At 43.5% G+C, this 25,211-nt stretch overlaps 1 protein-coding gene across 1 annotated transcript; it reads left to right on the top strand.

The window, feature by feature from the left end:
• The first annotated feature begins 4,904 nt into the window (after nucleotides 1–4,904).
• LOC104262044 (cytochrome P450 4V2) lies at nucleotides 4,905–18,321 on the top strand. Its single transcript, XM_009818275.2, has 11 exons — nucleotides 4,905–5,115; nucleotides 8,044–8,156; nucleotides 9,029–9,114; nucleotides 10,745–10,935; nucleotides 11,353–11,422; nucleotides 12,662–12,788; nucleotides 13,841–14,032; nucleotides 15,448–15,550; nucleotides 15,902–16,036; nucleotides 16,205–16,384; nucleotides 18,044–18,321. Exons 1-11 carry the CDS (start codon nucleotides 4,905–4,907, stop codon nucleotides 18,217–18,219), a joined length of 1,584 nt encoding a protein of 527 aa, XP_009816577.1. The 3' UTR covers nucleotides 18,220–18,321.
• The last annotated feature ends 6,890 nt before the right edge of the window (nucleotides 18,322–25,211 follow it).

Raw genomic sequence — 25,211 nt, 5'->3', positions numbered from 1 at the left:
TCCATATACTTAACGTTGTTGGTAGTTTGCATGTATCCATCCCTTTGTAGCTGACATCTCTGGTCTCACTAGGAGGCGATGTGGAGGAAATGTCACCCCCATTTTGTCAGTCTTGCAGTGGTATCACCGTAGGCTTCTCAGCTGGGTGTAGGTGTCAGGGTGTTGGCAGTGGGGGTGCTGCTGGGGTGGCCTCTGTGAGAAAAAGCCAGAGAAGAGAACTCGTCCAGTTCCCGCTAGCTCCATGATGGACCTACTGCAGGACATAGCTGAGCCCATCAGCCAAGCTGATGGCATCTCTGTGAAAATGTATTTAAGGGGGGAAAAAAAAAAAAGCCAGACAGATAGAGGAGGAGAGGGGGGGAAAAAAGAGAGTGAAACAGCAGTGCAAACAGCAAGGTCAGTGAAGGAGGGGGAGGAGGTACTCCCGGCACCAGAGCAAAGATTCCCCAGTAGCCTGTGGAGAGCACATGCTGGAGCAGGTTTATCCCCAAGGGCTGCAGGCCATGGAGGGGAGCCACACTGGAGCAGGAGAAAAGTGTGAGGAGGAGGAGGGAGCGGCAGAGAGGAACTTTTTTGTCTTTTTTTCTCACTTCCCAACTCTGTATTTTTAATTGGCAATAAATTAAACTATATTTCCCCGAGTTGAGTCTGTTTTGCCTGTGATGGTAACTAGTAAGCAATCTTCCAGTCTTTATTGTGATCCATGAGCTTTGTCATCCTGTTTTCTCTCCCTGCCCTGTTGAGGAAGAGGAGTGAATGGGTGGGTGTCTGGCTACTGGCCAAGGCTAACCCACTACAGCTTCTAAGAAGCTGCTCAGCTATCACTATGTATATAAGCATGCACGTCAAATGTGAACAGTGCATTTCCTAGAGCAAATCTTCCATGTTGCACAAGTGTGGGTGGGCAGATTTGCAGTCTTGTGTGTTTCTGAGACCCACCATCACAAGTTCTTCCAGATCTTAAACTGACCCTTTTATTTGTGCTCCATGACCTCTGGCTTGCTTCATGTAATGCATAGCATGCTGCTAAATGCTTTCTTTAAACTTGCTAGAGTTTAGCAAGGAGGAGGCCCTGCAGGATCTGGCCAAACCACAGAACAGTGGGCAGAATTTCCACTTGTGACCTTGGGGCAGGTTGTGGCCATCCAACTTGGGAGTATGCTTTTTCCTTGACACATAGATGAATAAACATAGGTGTGATGCTTTGGTAGCTACTTAGTATTAATGACAACATCGCTGGTACATTATCAGAATTGCTTTACAACAGTAGACTGTGTTCTGGGGGATGGTTGGTGACCCAAGCTGCGACTTGCTTTGTTGTAAGGCACGCTATTATCCTGGCATGCATCTTCCTGGCATGGAAAATTTTGGTTTTTTAGAGAGGAGGCTAACTTTTGTATTCTGTTGGGGATAATTCATTCACACAAAACTTCATGTTGTGAAGGAGTGCCAAGTGATGGCTACAAAACAGAGCACTTGTTGCTGTACAGTGAACACCAGGTTGCAGAAACCATAGCAAGGTATGCTTCATTGAGGTGAGCATCACAGCAGTCAGTCTGTGTTTGAAAAACATAGCTGTGGTCTCTGTCTCTCAAATGTGGTTAATCTCCTTTACCTGTGTGAGGAAAGATAATCCACAGAAGGATTTGAAGCTGGAGTCTTCCTCAAGTTTTGGGCTTTGAAGCCTAGGTTTTTGGGCTACAGTGACGTGAAGTTCAGCATCAGGCCCTAAAATTCCTCTCTGAGGATGGGGGAGATCTCTGAGCTGTTCAGCACTGACGGTATCTTTTCAAATGGAGACATGCTGTGGTATATTTTCTTTGTGCAGGTGATGGTATGGACTACAAATTGACTTTTTTTTTTCAGTGTGAGTAACTTTATGTAGAAAGTTTAATCATATTGTAATTGCGTATGTTGGGAAAGAGGGAAACTCTTAAGAAAAGCCCTTCCTAACTGCAAATTAATTGTAGTGATTGCTAAGTTAGCAACTGGCTAGTCTTGCTTACTATAGATGCTGTGTGTTTTGCAAGAGATGGCAAAAACTTCAGGTATCTCTTGGCTGGGGCAAAGGACTAATGTAAAGAGTACACCACAGTTTTTCAGAATGTGTTGTGTGCTCCTCTTGTCCTTCTGTAGAATCAGAATCATTTTAGCCTTCCTTTGCTTTGGGCTTTTGTTTTTCTTGCTGGTAATGATGATTTTATCGATTTGTTTATCAAAGAATCCAGACTTGTGTTCTAGGGACCGGGAGAAGCCCGTGCCCACCGTGCTTGTCAGTGCTAGCTGCTCGACAAGATGTGTGTCTTCTGTCAGCACAGGCAGATAGGCTTCCACTTAGGTGAGAGGCTGAGTAAAAGCAGATTTGCACTGTTACACGCATTTACAAAAGCAAAGATTCACTAACCAGTGGAGTGCCCACTGAAACCCAACACTGAGCAAATACCTCTCTGGGTGAAAAAGGAATGCTAATTGCAATCTGGTAGAAAACTCCTCTCCTATAGAACATCCTCCAAGATTCGTAACGATTGCAAGTCTCAGTGACATAATTAGGCCTCAGAGATACCAGACCTCTCATTTCTGTTTTCTTGGATATATCTTTTACATCGCATTCCAGTGTAGCTGCTGCCTTTTGTTAGTAGCAGCATCACCATTGCCAGCTGTTGGCAGGATTTGGCAATGCTTGTTCTGCTGTGTTCCTTACTGCTTTCCCTGTAGCTTTTCACCTTGTCCCCGCTGTTTCATTGTTTTTCAGTTTTTCCTGCAGAAGGAATTATCAGCAGTCAGAATCACAGATTTTGACTCAGAATCATTATTTGCCGTTTCATCTAATTATCAGCTCCGTGAAGGCAACAAACTGCAAGGTTTTTATAAAGAAGAAAGTATAATTACCCAGATCATCTCCATGTTACGAAGACAGAAGTTGAGCTTCTTAATCCTGCACACTTGCTTCCTTCCTGGGATGTCACCTGAACAAAAGAGGGGACTGAAGGCAATGTAGCTTGCCTTATGCATTTGCAAGACAGAGTATGTATCTGCTGCTTTCTGTCAAACCATTACACGTAACGGCAAGAGTAACAAAGTTCACTTCCAGCTGTTTACCATGCAGAAAAATGCAATGGTCAGCTTTTATGATAAAGTGTTTGTTGGGAAATTGCAGGAGCAAAGTGCCAAAATTTATTCCCCTCTGCTGCCAAGGGCCATCAGCTGTTCCTTAGCTTCTGATGTTCTGAGCTTTCTCTATTTGTGTTTCTCATCTGTGCTGGTTTTGGCTGGGGTGGAGTTAATTTTCTTCATAGTAGCTAGCATGGGGCTGTGTTTTGGATTTGTGCTGGAAACAGTGTTGATAAAGCAGGGATGTTTTAGTTACTGCTGAGCAGTGCTTACACAGAGTCAAGGCCTTTTCTGCTTCTCACACCACCCCACCAGCAAGTAGGCTGGGGGTGCACAAGAAGTTGGGAGGGGACACAGCCGGGACAGCTGACCCCGACTGACCAAAGGGATATTCCCTACCATATGACATCATGCTCAGCATATAAACTAGGGGGAAGAAGATGGAAGGGAGGATGTTTGGAGTGATGGCATTTGTCTTCCCAAGTAACCGTTACGTGTGATGGAGCCCTGCTTTCCTGGAGATGGCTGAACACCTGCCTGACGATGGGAAGTGGTGAATGAATTCCTTGTTTTGCTTTGCATGTGTGCGCGGCTTTTGCTTTACCTGTTAAACTGTCTTTATCTCAACCCCTGAGTTTTCTCACTTTTAGTCTTCCGATTCTCTCCCCCATCCCACCTGGGGGGGAGTGAGCAAGCGGCTGTGTGGTGCTTAGTTGCCAGCTGGGCTTAAACCACGACATCATCTTAGTTGCTTTGTTGGTTTACTAAAAATGCTGGTGCAATCAATTTTTGTACAAAAACGAGAGGAGAAATATGACCATGGCTATAAGAAGCTTTTGTGGTATATTCAGGGAGTGAAGTTTTGCAAATTGAGTGTGAGCCATGCTGTCTTTTCACTGAACTTCTGTTTGACCACAAGGTTTCTGAGTATTGGAAGCTTTGAGGAGCAGGCGCATAGCAGCCCCACAGCAGTGAGAAGAGACCCTGGCTCCTCCTGAGGCAGGAATGGCAGCAGGGTTTATGGTGGATATGGCACCACTTCTACCCAAGCACTTTGCAAGTTGTGACACAGGTGCTGGTGCTGCCAGTCATGTTACTGTCATGCCTGTGACTGAGTATTCAACAGCAAGATCAGCAAAGGCCATTTGAGCAGAGAAGCATCAGTGTGCTTTGCAGCATTGCTCTTGATTGTGGGTCTGTATGGGCTCTGGTCTGTGTAACCTCTTTGAGCCATCAACCCAACTTAAGAAAGGTGCTCCCCATCTGAAGAACACGAAACCCTTCGGGCATCATGTTGGAGAGCACTGGAGCAGTTCTGTATGGCAAAATGGTGTTCCCTGAGCACGTGAAAACAGACGGAGAAGGGCGGTGTTGTGAAAACCCATCCTTCCCAAATCAGTGAAAAGGTGGTTTTTCTCTTGACAGCGGTTTGTGTCTTTTCCTTCAGGGATATTGCACGGGCCTGCAAAGAACTTCCTCACTCTTCACTTGAGTCAGAGGAGCCAAGTGAGGGCAAGGAAATAGCACCGTTCTCGGTGGCTGCTCTGCCACCATGAAGTGCTTGCAGGTAGACTCTCCGCGTGTGTGTTTTTTATATCTTTGTTTATCATCCTGGCAGGAAGCTGCGCCTCGGTGCTGTGTGACAGCTCCACCTCCTGCTCTTATGGCGTGGGTCCCGCCACACTCTGCTCACTGCAGCGCAGCAGCAGCAAGTATAAGGCAGAGCCGGGTAGAAGCAGCACCGGTTCCCCAGTTAGGGATCAAGGCTTGGAGCAAGAGGCTGGGAGGTGGCCATGGAGGTTGTGTGGGGAGCCGCAGGGGGACCCCAGCTGCTGCACTTGGGGGCTGGGGTTGTCGTTCTGCTGTTGACGGTTGTGGCCATGCGCTCCCTGTCTTCCCTGATGGATTACTGGAGGCAATGGTGGGTGATGAAGCCGATCCCAGGTATCAGCCCCTGCTATCCTGTGCTGGGAAATGCTCTACACTTGGAGCGGGAGGGAGAAGGTAAGGGCAGCTTGTGCCACAGCCCAGCTGTGAGGTCCCTGCACTGTGTGGGGCTTTGCTGGAGGAGCCAGCGCTGGTGAGGTGCTTGGGTGGTTGAGCTGTGGCGGGCAGGGGGGTGGCTATAGGGTGTGGCATTGGCTTTAGGTCTCTCTGGGGCTGTGGGCGACCTGCAGAGGGGAACTGTGTGAGAAGTGGACAGCGGAGGGGTAAGGAGAGGAACTGCATAAATGTGGGGTTATTATCAGTCGGCGATTAGCTGGAGGGTCAATCTGGCAGCGGATTCCAGATGCTGATGCTGGAGTCGGACCCATTTCCACTTGTTGGTGAGGTGGGGCATGAATGCAGTGGAATGTGTTTTTGAAACACAGCTGAGTGCTCCCGCGGGAAGTGCTGTTTCACAATGCAGAGCACTGTGTCACCATGGCTATGAGCTGCGATCCAAACAAAGCTTTCAGCTTGGGAAGGAAAAATACTTCTTTAAACTATCATCTTCCCCCAAGTGAGCATGTGCAAGGGACTTCAGCATGCTGAGCTGCTGGGTTGTTTTTGGAATTAGCTGTGCCTTAGATTTATGCATTAGGGACAAAAGAACTTGCTGAGTATTTGACATACATCCCTCAAAAGCAAACTTTTCTGTGCTCACATTGATCAGTGGTACCTTCTTTTTGTCAGGTGCTTTAGAGAGCACAAACGTGCTACACATTCCCTTTCTGTTATGTTCTCGGTTTTGCACAAGAGCACATTTCGTGAGGAGTCTGTGGTGTGAAAGCAGCTCCGGCTGTGCTGTCAGTGGGCTGGCAGACGCTTCTGGGTGTGTTCCTGACAGCTGTATATGCCGGTCTGCTCTGCGCATACGCGTTCCTGGCTGTGCTGCAAGAAGAGAGAGCAACTGGGTCATGGGAGCGCGGTGAAGCCAAGGACAACTGCAGCAGGGGCACGCCCAGTGCCCAGTGCTGACATATGCTGAGACATGGTCCCTCTATTCACAAGGGTACACACTCACATATTTCCTCTGGATCCAGCCCCGTATCTCAATAGAGATATGAGAGATCTTTCTTTGATGGAAGCGAGGGCAAGCGGCTTTCCCTGAAGTTGGCTTTGGGGAAACAGTAGCAGGATCATAGTCAGGATGTGTATATGAGCCTGACTGAGAGACAAATCTTTTTTTCCTCTCCCCCCGCCCCCCCTTCTTTTTAAATCTTCTTGGGGAAAAAAAAAACCAAAACCCCAAACACCCAAAAAACCCCAAAAAAACAACATTGCTTCTTTCTCCAGAAAGTAATTTGATGGAAACTCTTCTGTTCTATGGAGTCTCATAATCTCCTCTGTTAGCAGGAGTCACATAGCCTCCATGCTTTAGTTAAGTCCATGACCGTTCATCTTTATTATTGTTTATTTATGTAAAAATGAGTGAAGTTTGTGGTTTATAATATTTTTCATTAAAAATGTGACAATTAAAAACAAAAGATAGTTTTTAGAAAAAAGGATAAGGTTTTATAGCAGAAAGAAAAATTACTTTTCATCTGATAGTGATTTTGTTTATTGATATCAGTAGACAAATGCTGGAAAATTGTGATATTTTAATCATGGTGATGTTAGGAAAAAATATTAAAAAAATAGCAAAATAATGTGACACTTAAGCCTCTTGGATGAGGTGTTTAGGGAATGCTGTATTTGGGTATCTATTAGGAAACTAGATTTTTTCCTTTTTTTTCCCCTTTGATTTGGGGACCTTTGAATTTTCAACTCTCTGCAGAGGCCTTGGAGGGAGTAATTTATTGTTTGATCTGGTTTCTGAAAGGGCAAAGGCATGTTTAATCCTTGAACATCCTGATAGCGGCCACCTCCTCTAGAATTGCAGAATGAACCTGATTGCCCTCTGTGATGAGATAACTGGATCTGTGAGCAAGGACAGAGCAGTAGATGGTGTTTAATTTGATTCAGCGAGGTCTTTGATGCCATCTCCTGTGCTTTCTGTATAGCTAAACTGACAAGATGTGGACTGGGTAAGTGGATAATAATGTGGGTGGAGATTTGGCTGGATTGCTGAGCTCATGGGTATGAAGTCCAGCTGGCAGCTGGATGATAGTGGTATCTCTCAGGTGGTCTATGGCATAAATGATCCTATGAGTCTTTGTGCCCTTAGAGATGGGGACACCTGAATTGCCAAATCCACAGTGGCCCTGTAAGCGGTCACATACCCTTCAATAAGGTTTCTAAAAGGAGAAGAGTGGAGTTTAATCCTGGAGCAGCCAGCTATCAAAAGCCCCTGCTAGAATTGCAAACCATCACTCATGGTTAGGGCTGCAAGAGAGTGAGACTATTTAAGCATGTTGGAGTAAGAAGTAATTTGTTTGCAGACAAACAATAATGGTGTAAGGGATCCAGAGAATTTCTTCAGGAGTCCAGCTATCAGAAACTAGACGTTTCAGGTGATACTGGTTTCTGCACAGTGCTCTGCCATTACTGTGCACGACATCACTTGTGCGTGCACCACAAATGTAGTGCTTGTCAATGAGGTCTCAGATGGGAAAAGGTGTCTTGATATTTTGGCTAGTGTCAGATAAGCCAAAATGTAAGCATAGCCTTGATAAAGTTTGATTTGGCTCTAATTGTTACAAAGAGCATCACAATACAGAAGGCCTGTGCTCAAGTACTTTGAGACTGCTTAAATCAAACCGCCTTATCTACAGCTAGGAGGGGTTTCCCTAGAATAGAGTGCCTTCAAGAGTGTAGCCATAAAGAAATGCTCCTGCAGTACAGCTAGTAGATGGGTGCAAAATATGCTGCTTGGTCATAGTAGCAAGATAAAACTACAACAAAAACATAATTACAGGGCATATGGTGAAAACCAGTTCATTACAGAAGTCTTGCTTGTTCAGCAAAACCCCCTTTTTTAAAAACTCTAATCTGCTTTTTTCATTCCAGGTTTTTTTAAACAAATACAAGTTTACGTTGAAGAGTTCAGGAGTCAGCCATTTTTCAAACTTTGGATAGGACCATTGCCTGTCATGATTTTGTATCACCCTGACAATGTGGAGGTGAGTGTGCTTGTCTCCTGTCTGTTTTACTGTCATGCAAAGCAGTGTCCAACCTGTTAGTTTCTATTCTCTCAATGTAATTTTTGAAAAAAAGGGCTTGGACTGATTTCACTTGAGATTTTCCACTGCCCAGTGCTAAAGAAAGGCTGAAAGCAGAAGAATATAAAAAGCCTAGTCTTGGAAAAAAATAAATACTGAAGATGGCCAGCAAATGAAAGCAGCTTCTTTGTATAAAACATACTAAGTCGCATCTCCTTTAGCTTTGTTTTCACATGTCTGAAAGCTTCTGCTCCCAAGATCAGAATGGACAAGCAGATAGCAGGGAAGATGGGACCACTGAAATAGGGGTAGAACATTATGAAATGCAGGTTGCAATGCTTGTGTCTGTTTGACTGACTTCTGCATTAGAACTTGGTGGGTCTGACTTGATGCCATGAAATGTAGTTGTTAGTTTTGCTACTGATGGTGATTGTCCCTGAACTGGGAAGATAGAGTTGTTTCTTTGTTGGAGAGTTTATTGAAGAGATGGTACTTCTTGTGAGTTTAGTTAAGGCTGGAAACCGTTAGGTTTTCTGAGCTCTGCCTGTGACTTTGTAACACAAATCTTTCTTTTTCAAGAAGATAAGGGGAGTGGGAGTGCTAGTTTTTGAGTATTTCATTGTTTCTCAGGATTCACATATTTACTGAAAGACTTGAGGGTGTGAACTCAATGTTCCCCCTGTGTACCAGCTTGTACTGAAATATTGTGTGTTTTACTGAGGCTCGGGGCATTTTTGTGGAAGAACTGAGGTTGTGTGAAGTAATCTCAGCTGAAGAAATCTCTCTCCATCTAACAAGTGATGTTTTTTCCTCTCCTTTCATTTTTCTGACAGGTTATTCTGAGCAGTTCGAAACATATAGAAAAATCATACTTGTATAAATTCCTGCAGCCGTGGCTGGGTACTGGACTTCTAACGAGGTATAGTGAAATGCGGGTGCTTCGCTGTCTTTTTGAAATTCGCAGGGTATATGATAGGAAGAGGGCTTGGTGGCAGGAATGCTGTGTGTATCTCTGGACAGAAATGTAGATGATAGTGGTAGAATTCTTACTCTTTCTGATGGTCTTGGTTGCTCTTCTGCAGCTAATGTCCCATAAAAATCTTTTGGCATTATTGGTTTCTTGGCAAATTTGGCCATTGTTACTACTTTGTCCAGAGGCTTGAAATGAATGTTTGTTTTGGGAAGTTGTATCCTGTGGCAAGTGCTGTCACTTAGTTTGCAGTGCTGCACGCTGGATGTTTTGAATGTTGTGATATATGTTGAGTGGTTGGACTGTGGCAGAACTGTGATTGTGTGCATTGCTTATCTCAGCTGGTGATGCTGCAAACCAGTAGGATGGGCCTGAGATTGGTGATGCTTTGCGGTAGGATGCGAGAGTATCTGCACCCTGTCCTTAATTTCCCTCATGAAGTGGAGGCTCATAAGAAGTGAGCCTGGGTAAGAGTGCAAGTCAGGAGTGGAGGGAGGGAGGAGCAGTGATGTAAGTGTTTGGTGTCCTGCGGTCTTGGGAGAGTCAAGGAAGGTTTGGTCTGGATGATGCAGGTATTCAAGAGTCAGAGCAAGGCGAGTGTAGAGTGACTCTGGTGCCTTCGGGCATCTTCTGTGTTTTTGTGAGGTCAAGGTCCCCCTGTTAGCAGTGGAGCTTTGTTGCCTGTTTGGAGCCCTCAGAGGTGAACTCCTCGTGCTTTGTCATGGGACCATGGTGTCGTAAAAGCCAGCTGTGATCATGTGGTGTGGGAGGTGCAAGTTTATGTGAGAGGATGAGGAATGCCTTTTATCCTGAGTTTTGTTCATGGCCCTTGAGAAGGCAGTAATCCATAGCAAAGTGCGGAGGGTGGGGGTCCATGGGTGTCAGGCATGGTGAGTCCTCACTGTTAGTGCCTCAATAGCAAGTTAACAGAATAAGAGGTGTGATGGTTTACCCTGTAAGCAGAGCTGCCAGTTGTGTGCCTGTGGGGCATGTGAGTCAGAAAAAGTGAACAAGAACGCCCAGCGGTGTCACCTGCTGTGGCTCCATGCTCTTTCACTGACATATGGGAGGTGGTTGCCTTTCTCCAAAGAAGTACTTTGTAGCCAGACCCTGAGGCAGTCATTTTTGTAATGTCCGTGGACCCTGGTTCTCTACAATCCTCATTTCCTAGTCAGCATATGAAGGCAAGCACAGGTGGTGATTCACAGAGACAATGTGATGAGTTGAGGTCTTGATGCTGAATAGCTGGTTTGTCCTATAGATGGCTTCTGCTCGATCCCTCTGAGCCTGTGCACTGAGCAACCATGAGGCTGTATTGCCTGAAGGCTCATTGGCATCTTCTTTTATTGAGACCAGCTATAGAAACGGTGGCTTGTGGTTCAGAGAGAGCTGGAGGAAGAAATATTTCCATTTTGCTCCTTCTGGGGAGTGCTATGGACAGCTGGAAGAGTCATGTACAGCGTGTCCATCTGTGAGAGGTGTTTAGGCTGCAGTTTTTACTGTGTACTTCCTGTGATGGTGAGGGTTTTATTTTTGACTTGGAGTTTTTAACTCTTCCTTCTCCCTGTTAATTTTGCAGCACCGGAGACAAGTGGCGGTCACGGAGGAAGATGATAACTCCTACGTTCCACTTTGCAATCTTAACTGACTTTCTAGAGGTTATGAATGAACAAGGAGGTATTTTGTTGGAGAAACTTGAGAAGCATGTTGACAAGGAACCATTTGATGTCTTTCTGGACATCACTCTGTGTGCCCTTGATATCATCTGTGGTAAGTCCTCTTCAATTATTGTGGCGGGGCTGGGAATGACGCAGAGACTCATAAATACAGCTGTGCCGTGGTGTGTGAGGAGGCAGTTGAAGAGGAATGTCACTGCATATTGTGTGAATGTATTTCCATCTTCCCAAGGCCATGCTTTCTCCTAGGGTGTCTTGTGTGCATCTGAGCAGGTGAGTTTGTGGGATGGGCAGGGCAGAGGTAGCAGTCTGAAGTGAGGTTGTTTTGAAGAGCAGGGTTCCTGGGCATAGAAATGTAAAGCAAGCTCATCACTTGGAAAGGTATGTGTGTATTCACCTGTTGAAGGGATGGTGTGGTGGCAGTCAGAAGCTGGGATCAGTAGTAGCTTATTGTGTACAGAGACTCTGCATTTCACTTTGCACTCATGAACCATTGATTATTTCCTCCTAGAAACTGCGATGGGCAAGAATGTGGGTGCTCAGGAGAATAAGGATTCTGAATATGTTCGTGCTATCTACAGGTAAATGCACATTTTAGTTGGCTGCTTTGTAGTTGGGCTGGAGTTGATGCTGCTGGCGTCAGGAGCTCATCTGCTGTGAGGGAGGGAGGGCTGGGGGGTCACAGATGGAGATAGAAAGCCAAGAAGGCAGGAGAGGAGAAACTTGTGCAGATTTTGATGCATTTTCTGGTATGAGTATATGCAATGGGAGGCCGAGGCCTTGAAGAGGTGTCAGCTGCCATTCAGTTAATCCATTGGTAGAGGAAGTTAAAAAAAAAAAAAAATGGAGCTGCAACATTTCATATCAGCATGACTGGAAGAATTGGGAGGGTGCTGTTTTAGACAGCATGTTAAAGCTTGAGGCACTGCTGCTCTGCAGTTCATGGCAGTATTTACACCATTCAAATTGCATATGGCTGTCCAGTGGATTAGGAAAAGCATGGTCTATATTCCTACCACACTGATGTGTCAGCCTAGATGAGATGTAGCTGCTTGTGGCATCTCAACCCTAGCCTTTGATGGGGCTTGTTGAGACAGCCATGTTACAAAAAAAGGGGTGGAATTAGAGGGTTTGATTGTCATTGGTTCCTTGGCCTTTCCCAAATTGTACCGCAAATGGGCCCGAAGTTGGCCTAAATATAATAATTACGCCTCAAAGTCTCTTTCTGCAGCCAAAAGCATATTCAAGAGCTGAAGAGCAACGACAATCAGCCAAATGTACTCCAGTTGTGTTTGAGCATACTCGAAGTCTCATAGTCTTTATTTTAAATACTTTTCATGTACTGTCTGGCATATATGGTATCTGGACAGTAAGGTAGGAATGTAATGCTTTCAAATGGCTGTTTGAGGTCACAGGGCAGATATTTTGGAGCCCTGGCATGAGTGGTCTTTTCAGGATGTACATCTTTTCAGCATGGTCAGTGCTTTACTGATGTGGAGTGGGACTGGACTGGATGACTTAATATGTCTGTTTCAAGAGGATTCCCACTAAATGAGAATATGCTTTACTTCTCAGAGTTCAATGCTTAAAGATATAAATTGTGGTGATGCTGGGACAGGTGACAGAAATTTTGATATGATTTAAAATCAGGAAACAAATATGAACAGCCTTCCCTTCAGATGAATGGATTTAAACGCATACAATATGTTAAGTTCTGCATCGTTGGGGGAGGTAGAACTTTTTTTTTGGCTCTTGAAAGTGTGCTGTAAATTTTGGTTTTTGTCAAGAAATGTTACGTGATGTAATTGTTGTGCCCTTAGGATGAGTGATCTAATCCAACAGCGACAGAAGAGCCCTTGGCTTTGGCCTAATCCTGTATATATGCTGTTGAAGGAAGGAAGAGAGCATGAGAGGAACCTCAAGATCCTTCACAATTTTACAGATACAGTATAGACTCTTTTTTTATTTTTTTTTAATGGTACATTTTAGTTTTTGGAGCAAAGTCTTGCACTCAGTAGAGACCTTCCAAATGAGGGTGAAGTTCAGCCCCCTTGATATGCATCTTTTAAGGGGAGAACTGTCTCTCTGTTGGGATGCCAAGGAATTCCCTGAAAAGAAGACAACAGCTGACTTCCCTGTCAGGAGCTCTGTCGTATTTAAGCAAGGGAGTAACAGGACTTGCAGGACCTTGACAACTGAAACAAACAACAAGAATTCATCGAACTCTTGTTCTGCCCCAGATGCTCCACATCTGAATCACCTGCAACAGCCCACTGCCAAGTTTGTAGCAGTAAGCATAGGGCTTTACTTCCTAATGTCACTTGGTCCAGCCCTCAGAAATTGAAGTCTGTATTCATTTTCCCCTATTTGGAGCAGAACTGCTGAAATGAGCAAACATGTGCAGGTCCCCACATCAGCAGTAAGACACTTTGACACAGCAGTATGACACTTTGAAATTTTTTTCCCATTCAGTGCTTCCTCTGAACAGAATTGCATACTCTACAGCCTTTATTTTTAATTATTTTGTTGTTGTTGGGAGCAATATCAGTTTATTTAAGGGTTCTGTTTTGCTGTTACAACGGTGGTGACAGCAAGAAGTCTCTGTCTGTTACTGGGCCTGTGCTTTGACCTAAAAAAGGAAAGTTCAACCATTGCTCTCATACTGAAGAGATGGCTTGTCCCATATATTCTGGATGTGTTTACACTTCTTGATGATCAATAAGTTGTTTGCATAGTTTGGCTATCTATTTTCTTGATCACACAAAGGCTATTCAAGATTTATTCTATTGCTTGGGACAAGATGGGTTAGTCATATTTCACCTACTGACACAAAAAGTCAGTTAAAGTTTATGAGCTAATGCTGACAGCTGTGCTAACTAGCTCATGTAGACTGATACAGATGGATGTTGTTGTTTTAATAAGTTGGGACAAACCTGTGTGATATAGATTGTGCGCATGTGCTGCGTGCATCATATCTAATGTAATGGTTCTTATCTCAGGTCATTGCAGAAAAAGCTGCAGAACTTGAAAACACCAAGCAAACAAAATGTGGTGTTGATGGCAACTGTGAAGAAAGTGGCTCCAAAAAGAGGAAAGCTTTCCTGGACATGCTGCTGAGTACAACAGATGATGAAGGGAACAATTTGAGCTACAGCGACATTCGTGAAGAAGTGGATACTTTCATGTTTGAGGTACCCAAGGAACCCATTTGCTTCTTGGTTTTTGGTGTTTTGTTGTGGGTTGGTTTTTTTGTTGTCTTTTTTTTTTTTTTTTTAATCCTCAGAACCTGAGATTCACCATTTGCAGGTAGTGACTCTGTGACTCTTCCTTTTCTTAGTTCAGGAGGTTGCTTTTAGTATGATGTTATTTTAGCCCTGGAAGTCTAAGAGGAAATCTCTGTAGGATAGAAACTACTGAAAGATAGAAACATTTGATCCAGAATTGTGTGCCCTGGCAAAATGTTGGGCAATACACATGTGGCAGGCCCTGCCTATGTGAGCAGGCTCTACTTATGAAAGCAGGTGAGTAATAAGAGCTTAATGGTTGACATGGGCCATGGGCTTTCAGCTCCTGTTGCTAACCTCAATAATGCTAAAGAGAGCTCTAAATTCTTTCAGGGATTTGCCTCGCATTTTGTCAGCTCTCCTCGCGTTTTGTCAGCTCTCCTCGCGTTTTGTCCCTTGCCACGTTGGCTGTAACATCCTGGTTCTGTTGTCAACTGCGCATTGGTGTACTGTCTTCTCATGTCTGGTTCCCTGGGCAATGAAGGATCTAAACAAGACTTTGACAAGTTCTCCACCCATCTCCATTAGGTGAACCTGAATTCTATCTCAGAAGAGCTTAATTCAAAGTCATATTACTGCTGTTGTAACCTAGAGAAACTTTCCCCATCTTACCATTCCTGTACTACTCCATAGCTGGATTTTGAAGAGGTGCAGCATCCTGAACTTCACAAGTGCACCTTTTTAGTACTAAAATCCTTTGTTGGTCAAATTTTCCCTTTTCTGTTCCCCTCTTTTTTTTTTTTTTCTTTCTTCTTTTAGATTCCCCTTCCCTTTGTTTCCTTTGCTTTCCAAGTTTTTAAGCAGTGCTGAGAACTGTAGTAGCTGATCTCCTCCTCACAGGAAACCAAGAAGTATTCCCTCCTATGGTCACGGTACTGTGTCTCATTAGACTCTTTATTGGATAGCCTTGTAAAGATTACAGATTGTGTCCATTGTATCTCGCCTGTGGTAGCTGGCCCCCCAGATGTTATGTTGTTGACTGGACAGTAACCAAAAAAATGTATATACATCTGTTTCATTGTGTAGATACTGATAGGTCATGCAGCATCCGGGAAGCAGAGGAGAGGGATGTTTGCTTGGGTTATTTCAACAGTTTTCCTTTTTGGTCAATTTCCAGGCACCTCACAGAATCATGGGTCATCTTACATCCTGATAATCAATGAGTTGGATAGAGTTCTTCACTCTTGTTTTTTGTTTTTCTCGTGGTTGTGGGACTAATAAGTCTCACTTTCCATGCTACCTGCACACACAAGTATTTACCAAGCCTATTTGTGCACAGGAATAGTGTTGAAGTGAATGTCTTTGTAAATCTGGACCTCTAGGGTCATGATACAACAGCAGCTGCTGTGAACTGGGCCCTGTACTTACTTGGACATAATCCTGAAGCCCAGAAGAAGGTTCACAGAGAACTGGACGAGGTGTTTGGTACGTTTCCATTCCCCCCTTCATTGGGGTTGTGGTGGTGGTTGCATTTGTGAGTGGGGATGTGGTACATTATAAGCCTAGATGTAGAAGTGGAGGTAGGAATATGCCTTGTGGCCCTTCTGGAGCTTTAAATAGCTAGAGGTGGTTGGGACGGGTGCTGGAAGGTCCATAAGAGAATACAGCCAACCTTACATCTTTGGGGCAGGGCAGACATGTTCAACGTATGTGTAGGACCTTCTCCTATGTGGTCTTGGTGCGTGGTGGGAGTTCCTGGAGGGAGCTGGGATGATTTTGTTTAACCAAAAATGGGGAGTTTTGGTCTTGCTCATCCCCCTATTTGTTTCTGGACAGGTGACACTGAGCGTCCTGTTACAATGGACGATTTGAAGAAGCTTCGATACCTTGAGTGTGTTGTGAAAGAAGCCCTTCGGATCTTCCCTTCAGTTCCGCTGTTTGCCCGTGTCTTGAGAGAAGATTGCAATATTAGTAAGTAGTGTCCTGCATTTGCCACTTCCTATCCTGCTAGCATCTCCTTCGTGGAGGTGTTTCCCTAGTAAAGGCAGCGTTGTTTTATTTTTTTACTGTGCTGTTGTGTATAGAAAGTCATTTATTTGCCATTGTTTGGACCCTTCTCCCTTTCCCTTTTCTCTTTAGGAGGATATCAAGTACCGAAAGGCACAAATGTTCTTGTGATAACTTACGCCCTGCATAGAGACCCCGAGATCTTCCCTGACCCGGAGGAGTTCAGGCCTGAGCGATTCTTCCCTGAAAATTGTAAGGGAAGGCATCCGTATGCTTACGTGCCCTTCTCAGCTGGTCCTAGGAACTGCATTGGTAGGTAGCTGAGGAGGAAGCCCTTGTAATGTGACAGTGCTGCTTTTGGTGTGGTGACTGTGGCAGCAGCGAGTGTATCAGAAATTTAAGTCTTGACGTGCCTGCTGGTCGTGTCCTGTCCTCCCTGCCCTGCCCCCGAATTCTGGTCACTGTCTCCCCTGCAAGCCTGGTGTTTGAGCTGCCACATTTTTCTTCCCAAGGGTTTCCTTTCTTCCCCGGGGCCAATGTCTATCATGCTGGTGTTTCCTCCTCACTGCTAGTGCAGCCTGGCAGCATGTTAATGGGCTCCTGTGTTAGGACAGGATTGCTTCCAAATTTCTGATCCTCAGTGTCAGCAAGACAGAGTGAGAGAAGGCAAATGTCCTGTACTTGTTTTGCTCTGGAAACATCTCATCTGTCTATATCATGATCTCAGCTGCATGTTCCAAACGTGCAGTCTGCAACTGATGTATTCTTACCCTCCTTTCTGACACTGTTGTTGCTCTGGTGTTTTCATTGTCGTCCCAGAACTTGTTAGCTCTTCAGGTGCCACTGAGACACTTGGCATTTATCTGTGCGCAAAGTAGAGGCATTATTGTTTATATTGTAGAAGACATGAAAAGACTGTTCCCTGCACTGGTCTTAAGAGCAGATGGGGACATTCAGCAATTGTCATGACATTTACAAGAATAGGAAATACAACTTCTTTTGGGGTTTTGGTTTTGTTGGTTTTCTTTTTTGGGGCCTGTGGTTGGGGTTTTTTTGTTTGTTTTTAATTTGTCTCATTGGGAATAGGTGCCCTTCCCATAAGAACAGCAGACTAGGTCTTCCCATGTTCTAAAGAGGAATCTGATTTAATATTCCATGTCTAGCTAGTTCCTGGGTGTACAGGAACATGTGCAGGAGAGGTGGTTCATTAATATTATTGCAGAAATACATCACTGTGTACATGTATACAGACATCCATCTGTGCATATTATACAGAGGGGAGCACAGAGAAGGTTTTGAGCACTGGGTTTTGTGTCCTGTTCCCATTTTCAGTTTAGTTTGAGTGAACTGCCTGGTTTGTGACACTTGGTTTGGTTTCCCTCGTATTTCTCTTTCTCCCCTTTCTTCCTCCACCTTTCTCTGAAATGTAAATTGAACTTTGCCCTCTGTGCTACCAAATCATCAGTGTGTGTGATGCTTAGTGTTCATTGAAGGAAGGTCTGTCTGTCGTTCTGTTGCAGTTGTATCTCCTTTGCTCCTCTGTGTACATATGGAACAGTGGGATTTGTCTCTCCTTGCAGTCCCTGTGCTGCATCTTCTCCTGCTCTGGTCTGTCATCCATTCCCACCTGCCTAGCCCATCCAAGAGACATGACAAGGCTGTGTTTTGTATTTTTTCCGTGTAAAGTGTTGACTGTTTCCTCTTTGCTGTTTGAGTTCTGTGTACTATGGGAAGGAGGATGTGCTATGGATTGTCTTAGCAAGGCCAGAGTTGTCATGCAGAGAAAAGTACTATTTTCAGTAGTATCCACATAACCTTGATTTTGGCCTAAAGCCAGTTCTGTTCTCAGGGCAGATGCACAGTTCTTGCTGTCCTGTGTTCCTAGGGGTATTGCTGTGAGCATGCAAATGCAGCAACTGTTGATGAGACCTGACAATAACATCTCTTTTTTTGCTGCCCTGTAATTTGTAGGTCAGCGCTTTGCACTAATGGAGGAGAAAGCTCTTCTAGCCCTCATCCTGCGGCGCTTTTGGGTGGAGTCGTGTCAAAAACCAGAAGAGCTTGGTATAACTGGAGAACTGATTCTTCGTCCAAATAACGGCATCTGGATTAAGCTGAAGAGGCGGCCAAATGCTGGATCAGAATGAAAGGAAATTCAAGATTTTATTTTTCCAAGCTGTTTAGGCTGAGATACGTTCTTAAATCGGGTATTTTGATGGCAGTCCAGCAATTTGTTGAAACTAAAGTTGTTACCGATTCTTTCATTAAAGAAGATGTTGTAAGAGCCCTAAATTGCTCTCCTTTTCTAGTACATGTGAACTTCATGTTCATCTTTGAAGTGCAAGTCTTTAAACATCAAATTTTAGTGCCTTATCTACTTGGATGAAACTGTTCTATTGCAACAGTGCAAAATAACTTAAATTATGGTAGTAACAACAGTAATGCCTGTGACGGAGTGATCTGGTTATATTCCTAGCATTTGCAAGGTAACTGATAGTCTCAATCTTTTTCAGGTTTTTTTGGTTCTGAAAGGTACAAGTGATCAATTCTTCCACCTGGCACAATTTTTTTTCTGTTTTGGTGATGACTGCATCTATGAAGACAAAGCAAAAATCTCTGATAATTTCGCTCCTCCTTTGTAAGCATTTACAGTAGTTCTTAAGTAGTGAGTGCTCTGAATTATTTTTTTAGTGAAGTGTACCATAAGCATTAATCTGTATAATCATACCGTGAACTAGATAATGTGCAAATTACACACAGGATTTCATAATGACAGAAACACTGTATTATTACAAATTTTGAGAATAAACTTCTACTATGCCTCCAAATGGAATAAAATTATATCTGTAAAAATTACATGCCTGGGTGCAGGTAAATGACTGGTGGATAATTAGTTCTTATCATCAGTTCCCCTGGGGTGATCAATCGACCAGATTTTACTGTGTTAGTCAAAGCTGAAACAATGAGCCAGTCTGCTTTTGTCTTCTAGGGTCCTGAAGGCAACACAATGAATTTCTTTCTAATTGATGTTAAAGAGGAATTACAGTGATGGAATGAAGTGCCTGTGAAAGTTTCTGACAGTTTGTCCTTCAGGACAGGTCAAAGTCTGCAACAAGCCACAGAGCTGGAGAACAGACTCTCCATGACTTTTGTAAGCACTGAAGAAAAAGCTGGTGCTAGACCAAGCTGAGGTCCTCTAGATGGTCTGCCCTTTGCTTCTTTCCTATGCTTTGGCACTTCTTTTGGCTGGTGTGTGTTACCCCAGCATGACCCCTGGCACTGTACAAAGAAGGGTGCACACCAATAACCACACCTCTGTCTTTATCTACTGATGCAGCAGTTGCTCTTGCCGTGGTGGTTGGCAGTGGGTGTTTTAGGTGTCCTATTGCCTTTAAGTTGTTATGGGGCTGTGGGTGACCTGCAGAGGGGAACTGGATAAGAAGCTGGAGGTCAGAGCTGATACGGCTAATATGAACTGGTCCACCTCTAATGATTAATGTGTTACGGAGTAAGAAAGGAGTAATCTGTCCTTGCTGGTTTTGTTGACCTTTACAGATTCTTTTCTTTTGTCCATTTCCATGTGCCCTTTTAACAACACTTAGTGATTTAATGCCTGGGATACTGCTGTGCTTTGTAGAACATCAGAATAGAGAGAAAATAATTCCTATGTTTTCCAAGTAAATTAGAGGTTTCCTTGAACCTGGCAAATTCTTTATATTCCGATAAACCTAGGTTTTACCATTTTCTGAGAATCTCATAAAAAGAAAACTTAATCTTATTAAAAAAACCAACTTCTAAATCTTATAAAAAAACCACTTACAAATTTTATTAAAAAAACCCGCTGCTTAGTTTACGTAAATGAAATCACAGAAAGCACAGTTTATTGTAATTGCTACCTTTCTTTTGCCATGTAATATGGCTACATTCTTCAGCCTTCATTTTCAAAGACAGGTTTCATTGCTAGATAATAACAAGAATTTAACTTTATAGGGCTGATTGTAAAAATTGTTTTCTTTATAATGAGATAACTTGGTCTATGACAAGGTGACCTGCTTAGTGGATGAGGGAAAGGCTGTGGATATAGTCTACCTGGAATTCACTGAAGCCTTTGATGCTATTTGCCACAGCATTCTCCTGGAGAAACTGACTGCTCATGGCTTGGACGGGTGCACTCTTTGCTGGGTAAAAAAAATGGCTGGATGGCTGGGTCCAAAGGGTTGCGGTGAAGGGAGTTAAATCCAGTTGGCGGCCAGTCGCAAGCTGTGTCCCCCAGGGCTCCGTATTGGGGCCAGTATCATTTAATATCTTTATCAATGATCTGGATGAGGGGATTGAGTTGCAGCCTCAGTAACTTTGCAGACAACACCAAGTTGGGTGGGAGTGTTGATCTGCTCGAGGGTAGGAAGGCTCTGCAGAGGGATCTGGACAGGCTGAATCAATGGGCCCAGGCCAATGGGATGAGGTTCAACAAGGCCAAGTCCCGGGTCCTGCACTTTGGTCGCAACAACCCCATGCAACGCTACAGGCTTGGGGACGAGTGGCTGGAAAGCTCCCCCGCAGAAAAGGACCTGGGGGTGGTGGTCAACAGCTGGCTGAAGATGAGCCAGCAGTGTGCCCAGGTGGCCAAGAAGGCCAACGGCATCCTGGCCTGTGTTAGAAACAGTGTGGCCAGCAGGAGTAGGGAGGTGATCGTGCCCCTGTACTTGGTGCTGGTGAGGCCGCACCTCGAATCCTGTGTTCAGTTTTGGGCCCCTCACTACAAGAAGGACATTGAGGTGCTGGAGCATGTCCAGAGAAGGGCGACAAAGCTGGTGAGGGGTCTGGAGCATGTGTCTCATGAGGAGCGGTTGAGAGAGCTGGGGTTGTTTAGCCTGGAGAAGAGGAGGCTGAGGGGAGACCTTATTGCTCTCTACAACTACCTGAAAGGGGGTTGCAGAGAGGTGGGTGTTGGTCTGTTCTCCCAAGTGACTAGCGACAGGACAAGAGGAAATAGCCTCAAGTTGTGCCAGGGGAGGTTTAGACTGGGTGTTAGGAAGAATTTCTTCACCAAAAGGGTTGTCAGACACTGGAACAGGCTGCCCAGGGAGGTGGTGGAGTCACCATCCCTGGAGGTATTTAAGACCTGTGGATGAGGTGCTTAGGGACATAGTGGTGGACTTAGCAGGGTTAGGTTAGCGGTTGGACTTGATCTTAAAGGTCTTTTCCAACCTAAACTATTCTATGATTCTAACTTTCGAGACTACCTTCTTACGTTAATACACGTAAAACAAATGACACATGTTTTCCAAAGAGACTCTAAGTTAAGAAATTATTTAATGCTTTTGGGTACTTGGTAACGTGAGGTTTGCAGGTATGCAAGATTTGCATCCAGAATGTGTTTTCTCAGGACATTTGGTATGTAGTTGAAACCTGGAGAGATACCTCATGGCTTTTGTTAAACTATGTCCTTAAATTAAGGACTTTCAAGACAAATGAAAACTAATTCCTTCTGTGGGATCTATTTTCTGGAAATAGTTTTTAAAACTGACCAAACTATAACAATTCTCTCCATAAGGAGATAATTTTTTTGTGACATCTATCTACAATGACCAATATTTTTGCTTGTGCTTTGTTTTTGTACCATACGCTTCTCATATAATGGTATCTCAAGTAAATTGTAATTTCTTTATAATCTCTGATGGGAACAAGAAAAATAATTGAGACAATAACTGGATAAAACTGTAATGAGAAACTCAAAAGTGCATGGGCTCAAATGCTGTCACAGGGTTACCAAAGTGGAAAATCCCTATTTAATGATTCACATAGTATCTTTGCCAAGATGAGCACTGATGTAATCCCATAGTCTTTGTGTTCAGAGCTGTTCTGAAAAGGCAGTGACCTCTCATCGTTTGTTGTGAAAACTGGTTCTGAAGCAATCTGAGGCTGCTAAGGAAATAAATATTGAGGAAAACAATACTGAAGTACAGGAACTTTCCGCCTGCAGGATAGATGTCAGATACCTTGTGTTGTGTAGAGTGTGTACATTTATTAGTCCGAGTCATGTGGTGTATAGTTGTTGGTTGTGGTCAGCAACAACCCTTTGGGTTTGTTTGGTGTGTGGTGGTTTTTTTGGGGTTTTTTTTTGCCCCGTAGGACTTAGGAATGCAGTGCAGCCTTGCCAGGTTTCCCAATAAAGTAACGGGACAATGAAACATCATGTCATAAAAACTGTATGTGCATAGTAGCTGTTTGTGATTTTTGTCCTGATGGCTAGGTATCTGCTGATGGTATGAAGGTAGCAGCTGAACTCGAAACCCAGATATTACTCCTCAGTAATTGTTTGTATAGGATAATCTCAATTATGCTAATCATGGGGTGGTGCTGGCTCTGTTTCCAAAATACGACTGCCTTGCTGTAAGAAGTTGATAGCCTTGTTTCATAGAAAGATCCCTTTTGTATGGTGACAGAAAGGACACAGCTTTCTGCTGGGATGACAGAAATACAGTGCGTGAGTGTTTCTGGATCATGTTTTACAGCTGTTACGGAGAAAACTGACAAAAACCCCTCTGTGTGACCTCTTGGGTGGTGCTGCTTGAACGCGCCTCCAGAGCTGCCTCAGAGGCGCGGGAGGTTTCCAGCCACCTTGACACAAGCTGCTGTTTGGGCTCTGAAAGCTGCATGTTTAGGACACATGCAGGAGGCGGACTAGTGGTGCTTACTAGACATCTGCCTGCCTTCCTGAATTAATCCTCACTCTGCAGAATACAAACACTCATGTATAGATGTTAGTACACTGCTGCATACAGAGTCTCTTGCTATGCATGATCTAACATGTCATCTCACCGATACTCCTCTTTCAGCTCAAAGAGCCTTTGGAGAGTCCTATCCCACTTTTGTTCCTAAAAGCAGTATTGGTGCCACACCCTGGCAAACCTCCCAGTATAGTACTACCTCAGTTCATAGTCAGGTCATATTTAGATGATGATCTTCGTAGTTTGCATGGATTAAAAACTAAATTAACTCACTTTCTAAACCAAATAAAAATCTGAGATTCTTCTGAAAACAGGAGTTCTCTGCTAAGTATAACTCCATGTTTTGCTCAACAAATGGGCTTTTCTGATCCATGGCTGGAGTGTAGCTTGTGGAGATGGAGTCTTCACTGAAAATGCAAATTATTTTGAGTGAAGAGAGGCAGTCAGTTAGCAAAAAATCGTGTGGCCAAACCTCCAGACCTGACTCCAGGCTAGTAGTTCAGGGACATATAACTTGCTCAAGAGTTAACTCTTTGACAATTTACAGGGCCTAGTCAAGACACTGGAACCCTTCAGTAAGTTGACATGTTCTGTCTTCTCTAATGTCAAATAATAACCAGCATCAGGTGTTTTAACTACAAGAAGCAAGGCCTTGGGTGGTTATGTGATTCTCCATTTATAAGAAAAAATCAAATCTACTTATTAAAAAAAAAAAAATCAAAGGAGCCCTTTTACAAAATAAACCCGGTAGTGATTTGTTGTTTAACATTTGCAACTGTCTTCTATTTTTTCTATGATCCTGAATTTGGTCTCTGTTGTTTTCTTATTTGACATCTGATGTGCAGTTATTTCTGTGCTGGATTTCCAGGAAGACTATTCTTGACATGTAATTGCAGGGTATGGAACTACTATACTGCTTTTATTTCAATACAATATGCAATGCAGCACTTTCCACAAATCAGTGAATAAATTATTTTAGCCATCTTTTTGCAACCATTTTGGGTGGAATCAAGTCAAACATGAGAAGACTTTGGCTTAGTGAGAGAGCAGATTCTTCACTTGGATAATGTCATCTGGACTCAGATGAAAAGGCTCCACATTTTTCTTTGTAAGAAGGAAAGATCAAGATTTAATTTTTTAGAACTTGTTTTAGCAGCATTTGGTATTTCACTCTGTCCTTTGTCATATACATAATGATAACCATGCAGAATTAAAGGTACATAGAGAATACTTTAGAATATTTAGGTTTTTTTCTACTGGAGCATTCAGAACCAGTTCATGATATTATTATAGCGTCCTCATTCAGATGGAAGGATGTCCACAAAGCCATGTGGCTTTATGGTGAAATGAGAACTTGTGTTGTTCCTGTCTTACTGGTACCTTCCTTCCCTCATTCCCTCAGAGATGCTCGTCCTTTTGTTCCATGTCACAACTGGCGGGTGTCTTATCACAGAGAGTAAATCCTTTCCCATGTTGGAGTTGCTTTTTGAATAGGATTGCCTTAAGAAATGTGGGATTTTGGTTTGGCGGGCAGAATTAGACCTAAATCAGACCAGACTAGAGTAGTGTCCAGTCACACATTTCCTGAATTACAATTCAGTAATTCCTGCCACCTTTGTGGATGAATGAGATTTTGCATAACTCACAGTGGCACTCAGCAGAAAGCAGTGTCAAGCTAGTAGGCGATTGTGCTGCCAGAGAGATTCCTTCTTAAAGAACTTGCTGACAGCTTAGGCTGAAGCAGGGTTTGTTTTTTTAAATATCAAGTCAAAATGAAACAGAGTCAAAACAGAAGCAAGCACTCCATTTTGTTTCAGACGGTTCATCTAAATGTTGTACTTGTATCATCAAAAAAATGTTTCAATTTTATCAAAATGTTTTGATGAACTCTTTTAACCCTGCCATCTGAATTACTAAATCTTAATTACAATATCCCGATATAGTTGCCAGGATATTCTTGGTAGCTAAATGAATACAATGAGGGAATTCAGACAACAGTAAGCTTATGTGTGGAGCCTGTATGAGCCTAAGGAGTGTTAGATGGTTTTGGTATTCTATGCACTTTGAACTTCTAGCTCTTCTAGTTTAAATCATGTAATCTCTTTGGATTTCAGTGAAGCTCGTAAACTGATACTAGCTGAAAATTTTTCTCAGCATATTTTATAATTTGTCCTATAATAAATATGTCCTATAATATAATAAACAATAATTCATTCAGGAACATAGAGTTTGTAACGCATTCTTTTCTCTGTACAGAAGTGATTTGAGCAACAGTGCAGCGGTGTAAACAGGGGAGTGTTTGTCATGTGAGTAGCAGGCCTGCTGAAAGAAAATGCATTTATTTTCCAAAGTGAGCATGGTCATTATGATTCTCTTTGAACAGCATTGCTGCCTTATTTCTCAGCTTC

Source organism: Gavia stellata, chromosome 5 (genome assembly GCF_030936135.1).
Source record: "Gavia stellata isolate bGavSte3 chromosome 5, bGavSte3.hap2, whole genome shotgun sequence".
Lineage (NCBI taxonomy): Eukaryota > Metazoa > Chordata > Aves > Gaviiformes > Gaviidae > Gavia > Gavia stellata.
This window is presented reverse-complemented; position numbering and strand designations above follow the sequence as displayed.

Coding starts and splice junctions, on each gene's coding strand:
- LOC104262044 (XM_009818275.2), top strand. CDS start 4,905: ATGGAGGTTGTGTGGGGAGCCGCAGGGGGACCCCAGCTGCTGCACTTG. Junction 5,116..8,043: donor CTTGGAGCGGGAGGGAGAAG/GTAAGGGCAGCT, acceptor TTTTCATTCCAG/GTTTTTTTAAACAAATACAA. Junction 12,789..13,840: donor TTCACAATTTTACAGATACA/GTATAGACTCTT, acceptor TTCTTATCTCAG/GTCATTGCAGAAAAAGCTGC.